At 45.9% G+C, this 21414-nt stretch overlaps 1 protein-coding gene across 5 annotated transcripts in view; it reads left to right on the top strand.

Annotated features, from left to right (window-relative positions):
* The window catches only part of KDM1A (lysine demethylase 1A), a 61352-nt gene that overhangs the window by 31465 nt on the left and 8473 nt on the right, over positions 1 to 21414 (top strand). For 3 of the 5 annotated variants that reach the window (XM_084300692.1, XM_084300693.1, XM_084300691.1), the window contains 5 exons: positions 10169 to 10242; positions 11562 to 11673; positions 12057 to 12189; positions 12927 to 13114; positions 13526 to 13640. In XM_084300692.1, coding sequence (XP_084156818.1) covers positions 10169 to 10242; positions 11562 to 11673; positions 12057 to 12189; positions 12927 to 13114; positions 13526 to 13640 — 622 coding nt within the window. Of the gene's footprint in view, positions 1 to 10168; positions 10243 to 11561; positions 11674 to 12056; positions 12190 to 12926; positions 13115 to 13525; positions 13641 to 19852; positions 20577 to 20619; positions 20726 to 21414 lie in introns of those variants that run through there. The other 2 variants (XM_084300695.1, XM_084300694.1) reach the window with 2 other exon arrangements.

Genomic DNA, 21414 nt, shown 5'->3' with positions numbered 1-21414 from the left:
CGGTCACCAGCGTGGCTACTCAGACGGAGGGCTCGGGGAAACACGCAGCCGTCCAGGTCCTGGGCTGCAGAGTGTGCCCCAGCCTTCTGTCGGTCTCCGACAGCAGTGGTGGGTATGCCTGTGGGAGGTGTGCCCAGGTTGAAGAACTGCTCAGCCAGGTAGCGGAGCTCCGGGAGGAGGTGAACAGGCTCAGGAGCATCAGGGAATCAGAGAGAGAAATTGACTGGTGGAGGTGCGCTCTACCCTCTTTGAGGCAGGCTCACGAGACTGCCACAGCACAGGCGTCTCCTGTTACGCAGAAGACGGAGGTTCCCTCCTCCTGCCAGGCAGCGGGAGGAGACCTAGATCAAGGGGGGGAATGGAGGCAGGTGCCTATTCGGGGTGGTAGGCGAGCCCTCTCTCTGCCCACCTCACCTTCTCATCTACCCTTAAATAATCGATATGAAGGACTAGAGCAAGACAATCTAAATGACAAAGTAGACAAACACCCGTCCCAGTTGGAGGGGGCGCCTAAGACAATGCGACCTACACGTCGCATTGCCACATCATCCTTCAAAAAAGAAAGAAGGGCTATTGTTATGGGGGGCTCCCTCCTGAAAGGGACAGAGGGACCGATATGCCGACCGGACCCAACCCGCAGAGAAGTCTGTTGCCTCCCTGGGGCTCGGGTGAGAGACTTTGCCAAGAAAGTCAAGCGCCTGGTACGGCCCACTGACTACTACCCGCTACTGGTCTTTCAGGCTGGTAGCGATGAAGTTGCAACAAGAAGTCCAAAGGCGATCAAAAGAGACTTTAGGGATTTGGGGCGACTACTTAGAGGATCAGGGGCGCAGGTGGTGTTTGCCTCTGTCCTTCCGATAGGGGGGATCGAAGCTGAAAGACGTACTGTTCACATAAACTCGTGGCTTCGTGACTGGTGTGACCGGCAGAATTTCGGTTTCTTTGATCATGGGAAGGTCTACGCTACACCGGGCCTGATGGCACCAGATGGGATGCGCCTCTCTCGGAGAGGGGTAAGGATCTTTGGTCAGGAGTTGGCAGGGCTGATAGATAGGGCTTTAAACTAGAGTCGAAGGGGGAAGGGGCTAAAACCAGGCGCGCCGGTGAAGACCTAAGGGATGGTACGCTAGAATCAGAGGGGCTGTGTGCCAGTGAGGTCCTTCGGTCAGCTCCACAAGGTGCTGAGTGTAAGGAGACGCACTTGAAATGCTTTTACACGAACGCACGCAGTATGAGGAATAAAATAGATGAGCTAGAAGTCCTGGCCCAGTCCCGCAACTACGACATCATCGGCATAAGCGAAACCTGGTGGGACGAGTCCTGTGACTGGGGTGTTGCGATAGATGGTTACAGGCTCTTCAGGAGGGACAGGCAGGGAAGGCGAGGTGGTGGGGTGGCGATGTATGTGAAGCAGGGGCTGGACTGTGTGGAACTTCAGGTCGGCGATGGCAAAGTTGAGAGCCTCTGGGTAAGGATCAAGGGACGAACGAATAAAGGGGATGTCGTTGTGGGAGTCTATTACAGACCGCCTGGCCAGGACGATAGCGCCGATAAATTATTCTTTACAGAACTAAGAGAGGCCTCGAGATTAACTCCCCTTGTCCTTATGGGGGACTTCAACTTGCCGGACGTTAACTGGGAGTGCCACACAGCTGACACAAGCAAGTCCAGGAGGTTCATGAAGCACCTAGATGATAACTTCTTGGTGCAGGTGCTAACGGAGCCAACTAGGAAAGGTGCCCTCCTAGACCTGTTGCTAGTAAACAGAGAGGGTCTGGTGGGAGATGTGGTGATTGGTGGCCGCCTCGGCCATAGCGACCATGAAGTGGTTGAGTTCAATATTTATGGTGACAGAAGGAAAAGTGCCACCAAAACCTCATCCCTAGATATGGGGAAAGCGGACTTCAGGCTGCTCAGGGAACTAGTCAGCAAGGTCCCCTGGGAAGCTGCTCTTGAAGGCCTCGATGTCCACCAGTGCTGGTCACTCTTTAAGCGATGCCTCCTAGAAGCACAAGATCAGGCAATTCCAAAATATCGCAAGTCAGGCAGGCGGGGAAGGAGGCCGGCGTGGCTGACCAGGAATGTTCTAATGGAGATTAGGCGGAAACAGAGAGTGTTTTGCTACTGGAAGGAGGGCCAGGCATCATGGAAAGAATACAGGGATGCTGTTCGTGTTTGTAGGGAGAAAGTTCGAGTGGCCAAAGCACAGCTAGAGTTGAAGCTGGCTGTGTCTGTGAGAGAAAATAAAAAGGGTTTTTTTAGATATGTAAATGGAAAAAGGAGAACTAAAGAATACATAGGGCCGCTCCTTGATAGGGAAGGTCTCCTCACAGACGATGACATAGGCAAAGCAGAGACGCTTAACGCCTTCTTTGCCTCTGTCTTCAATGCCGATGATGGGCTTCGGGACCGAGGGTGCCCTGAGCTGGAGGACCGGGACGGTGGGGATGACAAACTCCCAACTGACCCTGAACGTGTGCGGGATTTGCTACTCCACCTGGATCCCTACAAGTCCATGGGTCCGGATGGGATTCATCCCCGGGTGCTGAAAGAGCTGGCGGATGTCATCGCGGAACCTCTTTCAATTATTTTTCAACGATCCTGGGAATTTGGAGAGGTCCCGGTAGACTGGAAGCTGGCAAATGTTGTGCCAATTTTCAAGAAGGGTCAGAAAGAAGACCCTAGCAATTACAGGCCTGTCAGTCTCACGTCAGTGCCTGGTAAAATCATGGAGAAGTTGGTTCTCGGACTTATTGAGGCGCACCTGGGGGACAGAGCAGTCATTGGTCCCAGCCAGCATGGGTTTGTGAAGGGTAGGTCCTGCCTAACTAACCTGATTTCCTTTTATGATAAGATCACCCGTATGGTGGACCAAGGGAAACCAGCTGATGTGATTTTTTTGGACTTCAGCAAGGCTTTTGACACGGTTTCCCATAGGATCCTACTGGACAAAATGTCCACCATACAGCTAAATAAAAACATCATACGATGGGTGAGCAATTGGCTAACGGGCAGGGCCCAAAGGGTTATGGTAAATGGGGCTGCGTCAGGCTGGCGGGCGGTCACCAGTGGGGTCCCTCAAGGCTCCATTTTAGGGCCGGTACTTTTCAATATTTTTATAAACGATCTGGATGTAGGAATAGAGGGTATTTTGAGCAAGTTTGCTGATGACACCAAACTTGGAGGAGTTGTGGACTCAAATGAGGGCGTAAAGGCCTTACAGAGGGATCTGGACAGGTTGGAGAGCTGGGCGATCACCAACCGCATGAAGTTCAATAAGAGCAAGTGCCGGGTCCTGCACCTGGGACGGGGAAACCCTGGCTGCATGTACAGACTGGGCGATGAGACGCTGGAGAGCAGCCTGGAAGAGAGGGATCTGGGGGTCGTGGTAGACAGCAAGTTGAATATGAGCCAGCAGTGTGCCCTGGCAGCCAGGAGGGCCAACCGTGTCCTGGGGTGCATCAAGCATGGCATCGCTAGTAGGTCAAGGGAGGTGATTGTCCCGCTCTACTCTGCGCTGGTGCGGCCTCACCTCGAGTACTGTGTGCAGTTCTGGGCACCACAGTATAAAAAGGACATGAAACTGTTGGAAAGTGTCCAGAGGAGGGCTACGAAGATGGTGAAAGGCCTGGAGGGGAAGACGTACGAGGAACGGCTGAGGTCACTGGGCCTGTTCAGCCTGGAGAAGAGGAGACTGAGGGGAGACCTCATCACAGTCTACAACTTCCTCGTAAGGGGGTGTCGAGAGGCAGGAGACCTTTTCTCCATTAACACTAGTGACAGGACCCGCGGGAACGGGGTTAAGCTGAGGCAGGGGAAATTTAGGCTGGACGTCAGGAGGGGGTTCTTCACAGAGAGGGTGGTTGCACACTGGAACAGGCTCCCCAGGGAAGTGGTCACTGCACCGAGCCTGGCTGAATTTAAGAAGAGATTGGACTGTGCACTTAGTCACATGGTCTGAACTTTTGGGTAGACCTGTGCGGTGTCAAGAGTTGGACTTGATGATCCTTAAGGGTCCCTTCCAACTCAGGATATTCTATGTCAATAAAGAAAAGTACTAGTAAGTCTGTTGTTGTACAAGATTGGAATGTGTGTTTTTGTTTTCTCTTCTGGCTAGGCCCTGAATAAGTGGGGATCTAGGTTCTTATATAGTGAAATTGAGAGCAGACTTCTACACTCCTTCGCAGTTCTTTCATGATTAAAAAAAAAAAGTGTTGAAAGTATTGGTTTTATAATCTGGAAAAAGAGCTCAGTTTATAAAACAAAGTAAGATAGCACTAGTCTGTACTTCATCTGTAACCTCTGATCAGTATGCATACAATGTGTGTGTGGTCAAAATATATTTTTAATTACAAATAAGTACATCATTCCCCCCTGCCCCTTGCTCATTTTCATGCTTTCTTAGTGTTGAGTAGTGTGTCAACTATGTGAAAAGCAACAAAGTAAATAGCACCCTGTCCTGTTCTGAGAAAGTATACTTTTAATTAGTGAATCTCATTAAATATACTCATCCTACTGATTAACTATTCTTTCATCTTGCTATCACCAGCAAAGCTTATTACTGCATTTTGGTACTTCAAGTCTGTGTGGAGTAACCTATCTAGATTGTGTGGCCATACACCGTGGCTAGTAAGACTACATAAATCTAGGATGGAGTTTCTTGACCTTTTTTTTTTTGCTGTTGTTAAATGACTTATACAATACAAATATTTTAAAATAGGATTCATATCTTCTCCATATATGAATGAAAAGTTCTAGGCTTCCAAGTCAGCTATTCATCATGCTGCTTAAATATTTATTTTAGGCTGAGTGACATTTGTTCTTTCTCTTTTTAGCTAACAAAGGGAGATAAGATTTAAAAATTTAGCCAAGGAAACCTATTTTTTTAGTTGGATGTTGAGATTGTATAGCATAACAACAAGTAGATTAAAAGCACTACAAGAAACTGGAAGCAAGTTCTTTTTATGCTTCTTTTGCCCTCCCCCTCCTTTTTGTTTTTAGGAAAACATTTTTCTTTAGTTCTAGGATGTGTAAAATGACCCTAGCAAAAGGGCTCTTAAGAGAATGAATGTGTTCAAAGTAGGGAGCAAATACAAAAATCTTACTACCGTTTTTGCTTCCTTTGTTTTCTATTATCAAAAGGATTAAGCCAAATCCCACTCAAGGAATTTTAATACAAAAAAAAAATCTGTAGCCATTGACAGTAATTATTTTTGTATGTATTTTGAAGAAGTGTTCTGATGCAGGAAACAAAACCTTATCCATGCAGTAGCTGAAATATTTTGTATTTGGCTGTAGGATGTTCCACATAGATGTTCAGAAATGATAACCAGCCAGGTGTTCTGGCCTTCTTATCTATGTGGTCCTCCTCTGGACTCATTCTAATAGCTCCATGTCCTTCTTACGCTGGGGGCCCCAGAGCTAAACGTAGTACTCTAAGTGGGGTCTCATGAGAGCAGAGGGGAAGAGTCCCTTCCCTCGCCCTGCTGGTCACGCTTCTTTTGTTGCAGCCCAGGATACGGTTGGCTTTCTGGGCTGCAAGCACACATGTCTGGCTCACGTTGAGCTTCTTTGTCCACCAACACCCCCAAGTCCTTTTCATCAGGACTGCTCTCAATCCATTGTCTGCCCAGCCTGGTTTTGTGGTTAAGGTTGCCCTTACCCAGATGCAGCACCTTGCACTTGGCCTTGTTGAACTTCGAGGTTTTCACAAGCCAACCTCTCAGGCCTGTCCAGACCCCTCTGGATGGCATCCCTTCCCTCCAGCATGTCAACCGCACAACACAGCTTGCTGTCATCAGCAAGCTTGCTGAAGGTATACTCAGTTTAACTGTCCATGTCACCAACAAAGGTGTTAAATGTCACTGGTCCCAGTACTGACCCACTGGGGAGTATCACTTGTTACTTATCTCCACTTGGACATAGAGCCGTTGACCACAAATCCTTGAGTGCAACCGTCCAGCCAATTCCTTACCCACCAATTGGTCCATCCATCTAATCCACATCTCCCCAATTTGGAGATGAGTGTGTTGTGCAGGACAGTGTCAAATGTTTTACATATGTCTGGGTTGATGATGTCATTTGATCTTGCCCTATTCACCAATGCTGTAACCCCGTCATAGAAGGCCACCAGACTTGTCAGGCGTGATCTGCCCTTAGTGAAATAATTTTGGCTGTCACCAATCACCTCCTTTTCCATGTGTCTGAGCATAGTTTCCAGGATGATCTGCCCCATGATCTTGCCAAGCACAGCGGTGCAACTGACTGGCCTGTAGTTCTGCATGTCTCTTCCTTTTGTCCCCTTTTAAAAAATGGTGGTTATGGTTCCTCTCTTCCAGTCAGTGGGATCTTCACCAGACTGCCATGACTTCTCAAATATGATAGATGAGATTAAGGCAGGGAGATTGCTCAACAGTTGCTGTGATGAGTAAAACAGTGTCAGGGAAGATTAATTCAGTGCTAATTGATAACAGAGTAGGGCAGTGAGAAGTAAAAACATGTTCCCTGCACTCCACTTCTTCCCCAGCTCTGCCTGGACTCCTCTCCATTGGCTGCGGATCTGGCTTGGTAGTCTATTCCATTGGGTTGCAGGTGGACAACCTGCTCCACCATGGTCCTCTCCACAGGCTGCAGGGAAATTTCTGCTCTGGCAGCTGGAGCACCTTCTGCCCTCCTTCACAGAATCACAGAATTTCTAGGTTGGAAGAGACCTCAAGATCATCGAGTCCAACCTCTGACCTAACGCTAACAGTCCCCACTAAACCATATCCCTAAGCTCTACATCTAAACGTCTTTTAAAGACTTCCAGGGATGGTGACTCCACCACTTCCCTGGGCAGCCAGTTCCAATGTCTAACAACCCTTTCAGTAAAGAAGTTCTTCCTAACATCCAACCTAAAACTCCCCTGGCGCAACTTAAGCCCCTGTCACCAGGCACGTGGGAGAACAGACCAACCCCCACCTCGCTACAGGCTCCTTTGAGGTACCTGTAGAGAGCAATAAGGTCACCCCTGAGCCTCCTTTTCTCCAGGCCGAACAAGCCCAGCTCCCTCAGCCGCTCCTCGTAGGACTTGTTCTCCAGGTCCCTCACCAGCTTCATCGCCCTTCTCTGGACCCACTCAAGCACCTCGATGTCCTTGTAGCGAGGGGCCCAAAACTGAACACAGTACTTGAGGTGCGGCCTCACCAGAGCCGAGTACAGGGGGACGATCACCTCCCTAGCCCTGCTGGTCACACTCTTTCTTATGCAAGCCAGGATGCTGTTGGCCTTCTTGGCCACCTGAGCACACTGCTGACTCATATTCAGCTGACTATCAACCATCACTCCCAGGTCCTTCTCTGCCTGGCAGCTCTCCAACCACTCATCTCCCAGCCTGTAGCTCTGCTTGGGATTATTGCACCCCAGGTGCAGGACCCGGCACTTGGCCTTGTTGAACTTCGTGCAGTTGACCTCAGCCCATCGGTGCAGCCTATCCAGATCCTCCTGCAGAGCCTTCCTACCCTCAAGCAGGTTGACACACGCGCATAGCTTGGTGTCATCTGCAAACTTACTGAGGGCGCACTCAATGCCCTCGTCCAGATCATCGATGAAGATATTAAAGAGGACCGGCCCCAGCACTGAGCCCTGGGGAACGCCACTAGTGACTGGCCTCCAACTGGACTTGACTCCATTTACCACGACTCTTTGGGCCCAGCTATCCAGCCAGTTTCTAACCCAACAAAGCGTGCACCAGTCCAAGCCAAGAGCAGCCAGTTTCTTGAGGAGAATGCTGTGGGAAATGGTGTCAAAAGCCTTGCTGAAGTCAAGGTAGACCACATCCACAGCCTTTCCCTCATCCACCCAGCGTGTCACTTTGTCATAGAAGGAGATCAGGTTCGTCAAGCAGGACCTGCCTTTCATAAACCCATGCTGACTGGGCCTGATCGCCTGCTTGCCCTGCAAGTGCTGCGTGATGACTCTCAAGAGGATCTGCTCCGTGAGCTTCCCTGGTACTGAGGTCAAACTGACAGGCCTGTAGTTCCCCGGGTCAGTCCTCCAGCCCTTCTTGTAGATGGGTGTCACGTTTGCTAGCCGCCAGTCAACTGGGACCTCCCCCGATAGCCAGGACTGCTGATAAATGATGGATAGTGGCTTGGCCAGCTCCTCTGCCAGTTCTCTCAGTACCCTTGGGTGGATCCCATCCGGCCCCATCGACTTGTGCACATCCAAGTGCCGTACCAGGTCACCAAACAGTTCTTTGTGGATAGTGAGGGCCACATCCTGCTCCCCATCCCCTTCCACCAGCTCAGGGTACTGGGTATCCAGAGAACAACCAGTATTGCCGCTAAAGACTGAGGCGAAGAAGGCATTAAGCACCTCTGCCTTTTCCTCATCTCTTGTAACTAAGTTTCCCCCCGCATCCAGTAAAGGATGGAGATTCTCCTTAGTCCTCCTTTTTGTGTTGATGTATTTATAAAAACGTTTTTTGTTATCTTTAACGGAAGTAGCCAGACTGAGCTCCAGATGAGCTTTGGCCTTTCTAATTTTGTCCCTGCACAGCCTCGCTACATCCTTAAAGTCCTCCCTAGTGGCCTGCCCACTTTTCCAAAGATTATAAACCCTCTTTTTCCTCCTAAGCTCAAGCCACAATTCTCTGTTCAGCCAGGCTGGTCTTCTTCCCCGCCAGCTTGTCTTTGGGCACGTGGGGACAGACCATTCCTGCGCCATCAAGATTTCCCTCTTGAAGAGCACTCAGCCCTCCTGGACTCTTCTGCCCTTCAGAACCGCCTCCCAAGGGACTCTACCAACCAGTGTCCTGAGCAGCTCAAAGTCAGCCCTCCGGAAGTCCAATACAGCAGTTTTACTGGTCCCCTTCCTGGCCTCGCCAAGAATAGTGAACTCCACCATTTCGTGGTCACTCTGCCCAAGACAGCTCCTGACAATCACATCCTCCACCAGTCCTTCTCTGTTTGTGAAGAGAAGGTCTAGCGGGGCACCACCCCTGGTAGGTTCACTAACCAGCTGCATCAGGAAGCTATCTTCCACACTCTCCAGAAACCTCCTAGACTGCTTTCTCTGGGCTGTGTTGTGCTTCCAGGATATGTCAGGGAAGTTGAAGTCCCCCACGAGTACAAGCGCTGAAGATTTTGCAACTTCTGTCAGTTGCCTGTAGAACTCCTCATCCGTCTCCTCATCCTGGTTCGGCGGTCTATAACAGACCCCAGCCAGGACACTAGCCTTGTTGTTCCTGCCAATCCTAACCCAAAGGGACTCGACCTTGTCATTCCCAGCCTCGAGTTCTACAACCTCGAAAGACTCTCTAAAATAGAGAGCCACACCACCACCCCTTCTGTGCTGCGTGTCCCTTCTGAAGAGCTTATAGCCAGGCATTGCAGCACTCCAGTCATGAGACTGGTCCCACCATGTCTCCTTGGTGTCTGCAGGGCTGTTTCTCTCCATTTCTCATTCTTCTTTTCCAGATGCTGTTGTGCAGCAATTATTTCCTTTTGTAAATATTTTCTCTGAGACACAGCCAGTGTCTCTCAGTGGCTCAGCACTGGCCAGTGGAAGGTCCTTTTTGGAGCTGGCTGGAGTCTGTCTCTAACATGCAGTACCTTGTGGAACTCTTCTCACAGAGGCCATCTGTGCAGCCCCTTGAAACCAAGACCTTGGCGTGTAATCCCAATACAGAAAGAAAATGATTTTATACAGTTCTATTGTAGGTTTGTTTGATGGAATTCTGGAGGAAAATTGAACTAGATCATGTATTTGCTTTTTGTAAGGTTACATCTGCCTTGGAAAACTCTTCATTTAATATTAACTATAGTCTTTTAATAGAGAAATAAGAATAGAAATAATATTGTGTAGTATGAAAGAGCTTCCAGTACTGTAAGAAAATTCTGTAACTATTATGGATCTTCATGTTCTTCAGATGTGAGCATGCTAAAATGTCAGGAATCTAAACACTACTTTTTTTCTGCAGTGCGACGTAAGTTTCTGCATATCTGAACTGCAGAAGGGCAAAATAGGTGGATTAAATGTTGAGAAAATAAAGGACTTGATTTAGATTCCACTGAAGCTCATCAGTCTTCCACTTCCATCTCTTATAATTAATCCAGTTTGATGCTACATGTTTCTAAGTCCTTTCGAATATGAACTGATTTTAACGTTAGCTTTTAATCCTATGTAGGAGTATGATGAATTGTCAGAAACACAAGGAAAGCTGGAAGAGAAGCTACAAGAACTTGAAGCCAATCCACCAAGGTAAAGATATGAACTATAAAAATGAATACTTAGGAAAGCATGAAGATTTTTGCTTGTTTTACTTTCACAGTATATTAAAAAAAAAAGCCATGTTTTTCTTTTAATCATGGTAGTTTGCACAAACGTGAAGTATGAGTTCCCTCAGTTTTAGAACTTTTCTTTCTTGGTTGTAGAAGTCATAGAATTATAGAATATCTCGAGTTGAAAGGGACCTACAAGGATCATCAAGTCCAACTCCTGACACCACACAGGTCTACCCAGAAATTCAGACCACACGACTAAGAGCACAGTCCAAATGCTTAAACTCTGACAGGCTAGGTGCTGTGACTACCTCCCTTGAGAGCCTGTTTCAGTGCATGACAACCCTCTCAGTGAAGAACCTTTTCCTGATACCCAGCCTGAACCTCCCCTGTTGCAGCTTGACACCATTCCCTTGGGTCCTATCACTGGTCATTAAAGAGAATAGATTGGCGCCTGCCCCTCCAATCCCCTGTAGTCCACAATGAGGTCTCCCCTAAGCCTCCTGTTTTCCAGGCTAAACAGGCAAAGTGATATCAGCTGCTCACCATAAGTCTTCCCCTTTATGCACTTCACCGTCTTAGCAGCCCTCCTTTGGATGCTCTCCAACAGTTTTACATCCTTTTTGTACCGTGGTGCCCAGAACTGCACACAATACTCGAGGTGAGGCCTCACAGTGCAGAGTAGAGCGGGACAATCACCTCCCTCGACCAACCATTAATGCTATGCTTGATGCACCCCAGGATACAGTTGGCCCTCCTGGCTGCCAGGGCACACTGGTGGCTCATATTCAGCTTATCAACCAAAACCCTCAGATCCCTCTCTGTGGGGTTGTTCTCCAGTGTCTCATTGCACAGTACGTGTGACTCAGGCCAAAAGAGGGTGGTTCTTAGGATGTATTACAGCAGTAATCCTTGCTGTAACCAGTGCCTGATCTCAAGAAGCCTTTCAGATTTGAAATCCTTGTCAATGATAGCATACCTACTCTGCTTATTTTGACAAACGATGGCAGATCATAAGGATGTACATTGCTCTATTATGACTCTACTAGTTTTTTAGTCTTTTGTATTTATGCTACTTAACACGTGATTTATTTAACAGTCTTCATTTCTGAAGTTTTGTTTCCAGCTTCATTTAGTATGTTATATAAGAGTCCATCTTTGAAAATGTGATTTTGCTGTTTTTTGGCATTTTTAAAAATTTCTCCTCTAAGAAGGGACTGAAACAAATTTTCAAAAACAGTGCGTTTGCATTCTGCTCTGGCAAACTAAATGTCTTTTGTATTGCATTTTTTTTTCCAGTGATGTCTATCTGTCTTCAAGAGACAGGCAAATACTTGACTGGCATTTTGCAAACCTAGAATTTGCTAATGCTACGCCCCTCTCTACACTTTCACTGAAGCACTGGGACCAGGTAGCTAATTAATGTATTTGTTCAGTTATATACTAAAAACTTATGCTATATTTATTTCACTCTCATGGAAGTTCCTTTGTGTTAATGGGTCTAAACTCTTGAATGGTATCTGCTTTTATGTAGATACTGTTCTCTTACATGGCTGTTATTTGCTGATGATATTCCAGGAAGCTTTTTATTAGTGCTGAAACTTTCTATAATAATGCTGTCTCCTGAAAGCTTCTGTACTGATTACTTGACTAATAAAATAAGTTTTCAAATTCTTCAGATTTCCCTTTGAAAGTTTTTATTGAAAACATTTTGCTACTGTTCAGAGTTGCTGATTGTCTATTGAGTGATGTGATTTTGTTATAAATGCATGCTTTTACACATCTTTGTTTCAGGATGATGACTTTGAATTCACAGGCAGTCACTTGACTGTGAGGAATGGATATTCCTGTGTGCCTGTAGCCTTAGCAGAAGGGTTGGATATTAAATTAAACACAGCGGTTCGACAGGTTCGCTATACAGCTTCAGGTACATGAAACCACCTCTTGAAAGCTGCTCTGAGGAAGTATAATCACAGAAATGCAGTGCTTTTGTTTTGATCTTATAAAACCTTTCTATCATATTTTAGGTTGGAAAAAGCCACATTTCTTGTTCGTGTTTAATTGTGTAGGAAGCTTCTAGGGATTAATAAATCTTTGTTTCTTGCTTGTTTCTGTGGCTGCTCTGAATCTGTCCTTTTCAGCTGGATTTACTGATACATAGGTTCACTTCATTGGGATTGAAGATTTTGGAGTAAGAGGTCTTCGACTGCTTAAGGTACCGCAGGCTCTGGTATTAGGAGTGTAACTAGATATAAGATGGACTTGAATGGAAGGAATACACCTTTTCATTGTTCTTCAAAACACTGGGCTCAAGAAACTGTCAGCTGGGAGAGTAACTCAGTGATAGGCTCGTTCTCTACTTGGTATTTAGTTATACATATATTTAAATCTCATTTATTAGTGTAGATTAACCTTTTAGCCTAGTGTGGCCATCCTTGGATGCATTGTAAATTCTGCTTTTTGGTATTCAGCTATGTGGCCAGTAAGATTTAGTTGCCTAGAAGTTACATAAAGCTTGTGTAATGCTGTCTCTGTAACCTAAGTGTTTTCTGATGTGGATATGTTTTTATGGTGGTTTTATTTTTTTTTTAATTTTATGTTGAGGCCTTTATAAGGCCTTTTATTTCCCAGTCTATTAAATGACTTTTCCTCTCCTTTTTCCAGGCTGTGAAGTGATAGCTGTAAATACCCGATCTACTAGCCAGACGTTCATTTATAAATGTGATGCCGTGCTATGCACTCTTCCCTTGGGAGTATTGAAACAGCAGCCTCCGGCAGTACAGTTTGTGCCACCTCTTCCTGAGTGGAAAACTTCTGCAGTGCAGCGTATGGGATTTGGCAACCTCAACAAGGTCAATTGGTCATTGAGGGAACTGCAGGCAGACCAGGGCATGCAGCAGAAATGTTTATGGTGGATGAGAGGAAGGATGGATGAGAGGGAAGGATGTTTCTTCCACTCCTGTTTGCTAGACTTTGATGCTGAAAATTATTTGAAGAACTGTAAAGGACTTCTCTATATGCTATGTAATTTGTAAGCAGTAAAATTTGTCAAGTAGGTTGACATGGCACATATGTTGTAGCTTGCTAAACAGGTTATTAACTTATGAAACATGATAAAGGTGTAAGCTTTTATGTATTAAGCATGTGCACTACATATTCTCTAGATTTTCCTTCCTTGACATTTCCAGTGATGCAAATCAGTTGATCTCTTTATTTTTATTTTTTTCCCTGAGCTCCTAAGTCTTTTGGTTCTTTGTTTATAGGTTGTGTTGTGTTTTGATCGTGTCTTCTGGGATCCAAGTGTCAATTTGTTTGGTCATGTTGGTAGCACCACCGCAAGTAGAGGAGAACTTTTCCTGTTTTGGAACCTGTACAAAGGTAGCTCTGATGCATTTCTACTTTTGCCAGTGTCTTATTTGTATGGTTTCAGATCTAGAAAAGAGCAGTTCTTAAGATGTTGTTAGTGTTCACATATGGATATGAGAAGGTAATACTTCACAGAATCACAGGATAGTCTTTGTTTGAAAGGACCTTAAAGATCACAGAATATCCCAAGTTGGAAGGGACCCATAAGGATCATCAAGTCGAACTCCTGACACTACACAGGTCTGCCCAAAACTTTAGACCATGTCACTAAATGCATAGTCCACTTGCTTTTTAAATTCAGACAGGCTTGGTGCAGTAACTGTGTCCCTGGCAAACCTGTTCCAGTGTGCAACCACCCTCTTGGTGAAGAACCTCTTCCTGCTGTCCAGCCTAAATTTCCCCTGCCTCAGCTTAGCACCACTCCCATGGGTCCTATCACTGGTGTCTACAGAGAATAGGTCACCTGCCTCCCCATTCCCCCTCGCGAGGAAGTTGTAGACCACAATGAGGTCCCCTCTCAGCCTCCTTTTCCCTAGGCTGAACAGGCCCTGTGACCTCAGCCGCTCCTCATGTCTTCCTCTCTAGGCCCTTCACCATCTTCATCGCCCTCCTCTAGACATTCTCCAACAGTTTAATGTCCTTGTACTGTGGTGCCCAGAACTGCACACAGTACTTGAGGTGAGGCTGGACCAGCGCAGAGTAGAGCGGGACAGTCACCTCCCTCGACCAACCATTAATGCTGTGCTTGGTGCACCCCAGGATACGGTTGACCTTCCTGGCTGCCAGGGCACACTGCTGGCTCATATTCAACTTGCAGTCGACCACAACCCTCAGATCCCTCTCTGCGGGACTGCTTTCCAGTGGCTCATCGCCCAGTCTGTACATATAGCCAGGGTTGCCCTATCCCAGGTGCAGGACCCAGCACTTGCCTTTGTTAAACTTCATATGGTTGGTGATTGTCCAGATCTCTCTGCAAGGCCTTTCCACCCTCATCAGAGTTCACAACTCCTCCAGGTTTGGTGTCATTGGCAAATTTGCTCAAAACACCTACATCCAAATCATTTATAAAGACATTGAAGAGGACTGGCCTAAAATGGAGTCTAGAGGGACCCTACTAGTGACCGTCTGCCAGCCAGATGTGGCCCCATTTACCACAACCCTTTGAGCCCTGCCCGTCAGCCAATTGCTCACCCATCATATGTTTTTGCTAAGTTGTATGCTGGACATTCTGTCCAGTAGGATCCTATGGGAAACCATGTCAAAAGCCTTGCTGAAGTCCAAAAACATCACATCACCTGCTTTCCCTTGGTCAACTAGATGGGTGATCTTATCATAAAAGGATATCAAATTTGTTAGGCAGGACCAACCCCTCATGAACCCATGTTGGCTGGGACCAATGACTGCATTGTCCCCCAGGTGTGCCTCAATGTCAAGAATCATTTTCTCCATAATTTTACCAGGCACTGATGTGAGACTGGCAGGCCTGTAATTGCAAGGGTCTTCTTTCTTACCCTTCTTGAAAATCAGCATAACATTTGCCAGCTTCCAGTCTACTGGGACCTCTCCAGATTCCCAAGATCATTGAAAAACAATTGAGAGAGGTCCCACGATGACATCAGCCAGCTGATGAGATCATATAATTCCAACCCCCCTGCTGTGGGCAGTGACACCTTCCACTAGACCAGGTTACTCAAAGCCCCATCCAATGTGGCCTTGAACACATCTAGGGATGGGTCATCCACAACTTCCCTGGGCAACCTGTTGCAGTGCCTCACCACCCTCATACTGAAGAACTTCTTTCTGATGTGTAGTCTGAATCTGCCCTCTTTTCTTTTAAAGCCATTACCCCTAGTTCTATCATTATACTCTGAGGAGTTGTTGTCATCATCCTGCCCCCCCCTGCTTTGCTGTAGGCCTCCTTTAGTTACTGGAAGGCCACTGTAAGGTCTCCCTGGAGCCTTCTCTTTTCCAGGCTGAACAACCCCAACTCCCTCAGCCTGTCTTCATGTGAGTGGTGCTTCAGCCTCTTGGTCATCTTCATCACCTTCCTCTGGTCTCATTATAATAGCTCCATGCTCTCCTTGTGCTGGGGGCCACAGAGGTGAATGCAGTACTTGAGACGTGACCTACCAGGGCTGAATACAGGGGGACAATCACTTTCTTAGTCCTGCTGAATACACTATTCCTGATGCTAGACAGGATGCTGTTGGCCTTCTTCTCTACATGAGCATGCTGTTGGCTCATACTCAGCTGACTCTTCACCAATAGCCCCAGGTCCCTTTCCAAGTGGCAGCTTTGCAGCTACTCTTTCCCCAGCTGGTAACATTGAATAAGCGCCTGAAATGCAGGACCCAGCACTTGGCCTCATTGAACCTCATATAGTTAGCCTGGGCCCATCAGTCTAGCCTATCCAGATCCCTATGTAGGGTCTACCGACCCTCAAACACTCTCTCCTATCTTGGTGTCATCTGCAGACTTAATGAGGGTATACTTGATCCCCTTGTCCAGATCATTTATGAAGTTATTGAAGACAACTGGCCCCAATACTGAACCCTGGGGTCACCACTAGTTGACTGACCTCCATTCACCTCCTTAACTCCATTCACCACGACTCTTTGGGTCTAGCCACCTAGCCAGTTTTTAACCCAATGAAGAATATACCCTGTCCAAGCCTTGAGCAGCCAGCTTCTTCAGGAGAATGCTGCGGGAAATGGTGTCAAAAGCTGTACTGAAGTCTAGGTAGCAGCCTAGCCTTTCCCTTGCCCACTGAGCGCTTCACCTTGTTGTAGAAAGAGATCAGATTCAGGACATGCCTTTGATAAACCCATGCTGACTGGGCCTGATCATCTGGTTGTCCTGTCAGTGTTGCATGATGGTCCTCAAGATAATCTTCTCCATGAGCTTCCCTGGCACAGAGTTGAAACTGACAGGCCTGTAGTTCCCCAGATCCTTCTTCTGGCCCTTCTTGTAGATGGGCGTCACACTTGCTAGCTGCCAGCCAACTGGGACCTCCCCTGACAGCAAGGACTCTGCTGATAAATGATTGAAAGTGGCTTGGCGAGCACTTCTGGCACTTCCTTCACTACCCTCAGGTAGATCCCATCTAGCCCCATAGGATTGTGTACATCTAAGTGTAGTAGCAGGTCTCCAGCCATTTCCTTGTGGATTATGAGGGCTTCATTCTGCTCCCTGTCCTTTTCTACCAGCTCAGTGGTCTGAGTACCTAGGAAACAACTGGTCTTGCTGCTAAGGGCTGAGGCAAAGAAAGCATTAAGTATCTCTGCCTTTTCCTCATCTCTTGTCACTGTTTCCCCTCACATCCAGTAGAGGATGAAGATTGTCCTTAGTCCTTCTTTATTTGTTTGTGTATTTATAAAAACAGTTTTTGTCTTTGACAATAACAACCAGATTAAGATCCAGTTGGGCTTTGGCCCTTCTATAACTTTCTCCCTGTACAGCCTCACAACATCGTTATAGTCCTTCTGAGTGGCACACCCCTTCTTGTAAAGGTCATAAATCCTTTTTTTTCTTCCTGAGCTCTCGTCTCGACTCCCTGTTTATCCAGGACTGTGGGTCTTCCATGCCAACTCATTTTTTGGCATGTGGGGATGACCTGCTTCTATGTTTTAAGGTTTACGTACTTGAAGAGTGTCCAGCCGTCCTAGCTAGACTCCTTTGCACTTCAGGACTGCCTCCCAAGAGACTCTGCCAACCAGCATCCTGTTAAGGAGGCTCTTCCAAAGTCAAAGGTGGCAAGCCTGCTCTGCTCCCTCCTCAGCATCTTCTGAATCTAGAACTGCACCATTTCATGATGACTGCAGCCAAAGCTGTCCCTGAGTTTCACATTTCCCCCCCTAGCCTCTCAGAATGAGATCCAGCGTAGCACCTCTCTTCATTGGCTCTTCTATCATTTAGATAAGGAAGTTGCTATCAGTGTATTTCAGGAACCTCCTGAATTGACTTTGTCCTGCCGTGCGGTGTTCTTTCCAACAGATATAGGTGTGGCTGAAGTCACCCGTGAGAACCAGGGCTTGTAAATGTGAGGTTACATCTATCTGTCTATAGAGGGCCTCATCTGCTTGATCTTCCTGACCAGGTGGGTAGCAGATCCCCACTGCAATGTCACCTGTCCCTCTCCTCCCTTTTATCATGGCCCATAAACTCTCTGGCAGTTCCTCATCCATCTCCAGGCAGAGCTCCAGGCACCCTTCTCATCTCCCCAGCCTGTTCTTCCTAAAGAGCCTGTATCCTATCATAACACTCCAGTCGTAGGAGCCATCCCACCACATCTCTAGTGCCAATGAGGTCAGAGCCCTGCAGGCATGTGTATATCTCTTAACTTGTGTATATCTCTTGTTTATTTCCCATGGTACATGCACTAGGACCACATACACATCAGACTGTGAGGAACAGGATGGATTGAGGTTCCCCTCCCCTGGCAACCCTAGTTTAAAGCCCTTTTCACCAGCCTTGCAAGCCTATGACCGAACATGCTCTTTCCCATCTCTGATAGGTAAGCCCCATCAGCCCTCAGCAGACCAGGTTTCTCAAAGCGAGTCCCATGTTTTAGGTAGCTGAACCTGTCTTTAGCACCAGTCCTGCAGCCATCTTGATTTGCCAGATCTGACTGGCTCTTTCAATCCCCACCTGTTTGACTTGTGCTTCTGGGTCCATTACTGCTGCTCCTAGGGCTCTGTATTGTTTCTGGATGCTCCTCAGACTGCTCCTGGCTGCATCACTGGTGTCCATGTGAAACATTAGCAGGAGATAGTAGTCCTTAGGTTTTATGAGGCTTGACAGTCTCTTGGTGATATCCCTGATACAAACCCCTGGTAAGCAGCAGACTTCCCTCAAGAGTGGATGGGGTTGGTAGATGGGCATCTCTGTATCTCTCAGAAGAGTCTCCTACTAGTATCACCTCTCACCTTTTCTTAGTAGGACTAATTATTACATGAGGAGCAGAGTGGGCTTCCTTACTCAGCTCGACCTTCCCTTCAATGAGTCTTTCCTTTACAGCTTGCAGAAGGGTGTAGTGGTTCTGTAGGGGCATCTCAGGCTTAGGGGCAAGCCTCTCCCTCCAGCTGGTCCTTGTGGTTACGAGCTTCCACTTTGGAGTTATTTGCCCCCTTCCTTTCTGTGAAAGCCGATGATGGAGTTTTGGGCTGTTTGGCCATAGACTGTTGGTCCCCTGCAGTCTGTACTAGGAGCCAGCTTTTGAGTTCCTCATCAACCTCCCTGATACTATGCAGCCTTGTCACTGACTCCTGCAGCTCAGCCACCTGCTCCAGGAGGTCCTTCACCTGTTTTCCTGTAGGAAGACAAATGGAAGCAGAAAGCACCACTAACTTGCAAACGGTTGCCCGGTAAATTAGGGCAGAACGTGGTTTGCCAATGCTGTGAATTCCAGGCTATTTCTGTTAAATTGTATTACTTCCCATCAGGTCAGGTGGCTGAAGTGGGAAAAATCAATTACCCTTTCTTGTGGATAGGTAGGTGGTAGTTAACATGATTGCACTTTGAAATACTGTTGTAGAACTGACTGAATTTGTGTAGGTGTAGTCATTTATTTCTCTCATATTCTAAATTTCTGTAGCCATAGTGTTTTGGGCAGAGACTACTTAAACTGATAGAACAGATTAGAGAGCAATTGTTAATCCAGAAATGAACAAAAAAAAAAGCATAGAAGGCTCACAGCACATACGTTATTAGTTCTGTGGAAGTTCTTCAAAGGGCTTTTGTCAGAAGATCATTTGATAAAGGCTTAAAGACTGGGTGGATTTATGGCAGGAATGGAGAGAAATTCAGGTAAAATGATAGCATGAATTTGTGCTGCTGATGGGTCACCTGTTATAGCTTACTCAAGAATTCTTATGACAGTTTAAGTCTAGTTCAGGTTATGACCTCTCAGAAAACATGTAGCCTCAGGAATTCCGTACATGTCCTGGAGCAGATGGCCTCTTTTCTTGGTGACCCTTTTCTGCAGCATGCTGTTGGATATGTTGTAAGTGTATATACACACTTTGAGATGGAGGAGAGCCTGGTACAAACATCCAGACAGTATGGATCAGTGGAACTCTGGGCAGAAATGGTCAGTGTTTTCTGGAAGTGCAATGATGTTTCAGTCTGATTGTTTTCTTAACTAGTATTTCTGGTTTTCTGGGGACATTATGAAAGAGAAAGTGCCTCATCTTTTTCATCATCTCACAGTTGCTCACTGATTTTAGGCTAAGGCACGTTTTCTGCTTGATGTTTGCCGTCGAGGCTCATTGACTGCCATAAGGAGAAAACATTTTCTGGAGCAGTGGTGCATACTCATCATGCAGGAAGCTTTTCTGATCAACCCTTTGGTATTTTCAGCAAAATATTTCCTGTTCTTCTGCTATCGCTTTCTACTTTTCTGTCACAGTTCTAAATTAATCCAGGTGACCTCATAGCAACATTTCAGATCTGGTTAAATGCTTACAAGGTAGGATATTGTGCATTACAGTTTCCTTAAAGAAACAATTTTTGTCAAAATATTTTTGGGTTGTCTGAATCCAAATTTTCATGAACAAATTCGCTGGAAGATGCATTTTCAGCATGTAGTTGTTACAGCAAGAAAATAACTGACTAAACTGCTGAATAGGTCAGAGATCTCATGTCAGAATTGGCAGTGTAGGAAAATCTTTACTGCTGAACTGGCAAAAACATTTCCCAAAGCCTGTGGATGATATGAAACCATGTTTGTGGTTTTTTTTTTTTTTCCTTCAATAGAGTTAATCTCTAAGATGAACAATCCTATGTGTTTCTTCTCTAATGAACTGCTTCTAGTCCCCAGAGGTTGCAAGTTTTGAAGTGTCTTAATTGTAGCTTGATTAGTGCAATTTTCTTTGTAACAACAGCCTTACTAGTCTAGTTTCTTCAGAGTTTCAAATGTTTTTATTTCTAACAAAAAAATATTGGGTCTTCCAAACTGTATATCAGAACTGAACTTTTCTTTATGGAAGGGTAGCTTGATGGGAATGTGTACCAAGAGATCTCCGTATATACTGGGAGATGAGGAATTCACCAGTCATTTTGGAAACCTGTACAAAAGTTAAGTCCGTATTTTTAATAAGGACTTAACTTCCCACTTCAATATGCTTGACATCTGTTTTTAGGTGTAGTATTTCCTTTGCTAAACTTAGGAGAGTTTATAAGTGAGGAGAATGATCTGATGAGAACTGTGAGAGAGTTATTAACTGTGCTCACGTCTGTCATTTATTGTAAATGCATGTTTCTAGTTATTGGGTTGTTTTATTAGCTCTTTGATACTTCCTAAGATTTTCATTAAATTTGTGAATACCAAAAATGTAATCTTAATCTTAACAATAGCAAGCCAGAGATGATAATAGCCTCATCTATTCATTTGTTTGTATATTCTGTAATTATATTAACTCCCTTCACCACAGCATCACATGGGCAGCCAAGTTACTTGATATCTGTCCTTCTGACTTCTGAATTCTTCTCAAAATTGCTGCTTTTATGGATATTGTGATGCTTTTCATAGTTTTGGCTCAATTTAGATTATCTTGAATGTGCATTGGAAATCTAAATTTTTGATTGAACTACTTATCCTGAAAATTTCACTGCTGTGTTGATATTAATCATTGCTAAAATTAATCATAGATTTTCTGTTCTGTCAGATTGTTTGGTTGTTAAATCCTAGTGAAAATTTATGTAAAACTAGTGATGCTTTCCTAAAAGAAAATCTTTCTTCTGTGTGCTGTCTTTCCTAATAAGTGTGTTAATTTTTAATATATCGGTT

Source organism: Netta rufina, assembly GCF_964035555.1.
Source record: "Netta rufina genome assembly, chromosome: 23".
Classification (NCBI taxonomy): domain Eukaryota; kingdom Metazoa; phylum Chordata; class Aves; order Anseriformes; family Anatidae; genus Netta; species Netta rufina.
The sequence above is the reverse complement of the archived record's forward strand: the minus strand, read 5'-3'. Positions and strand labels throughout refer to the sequence as shown.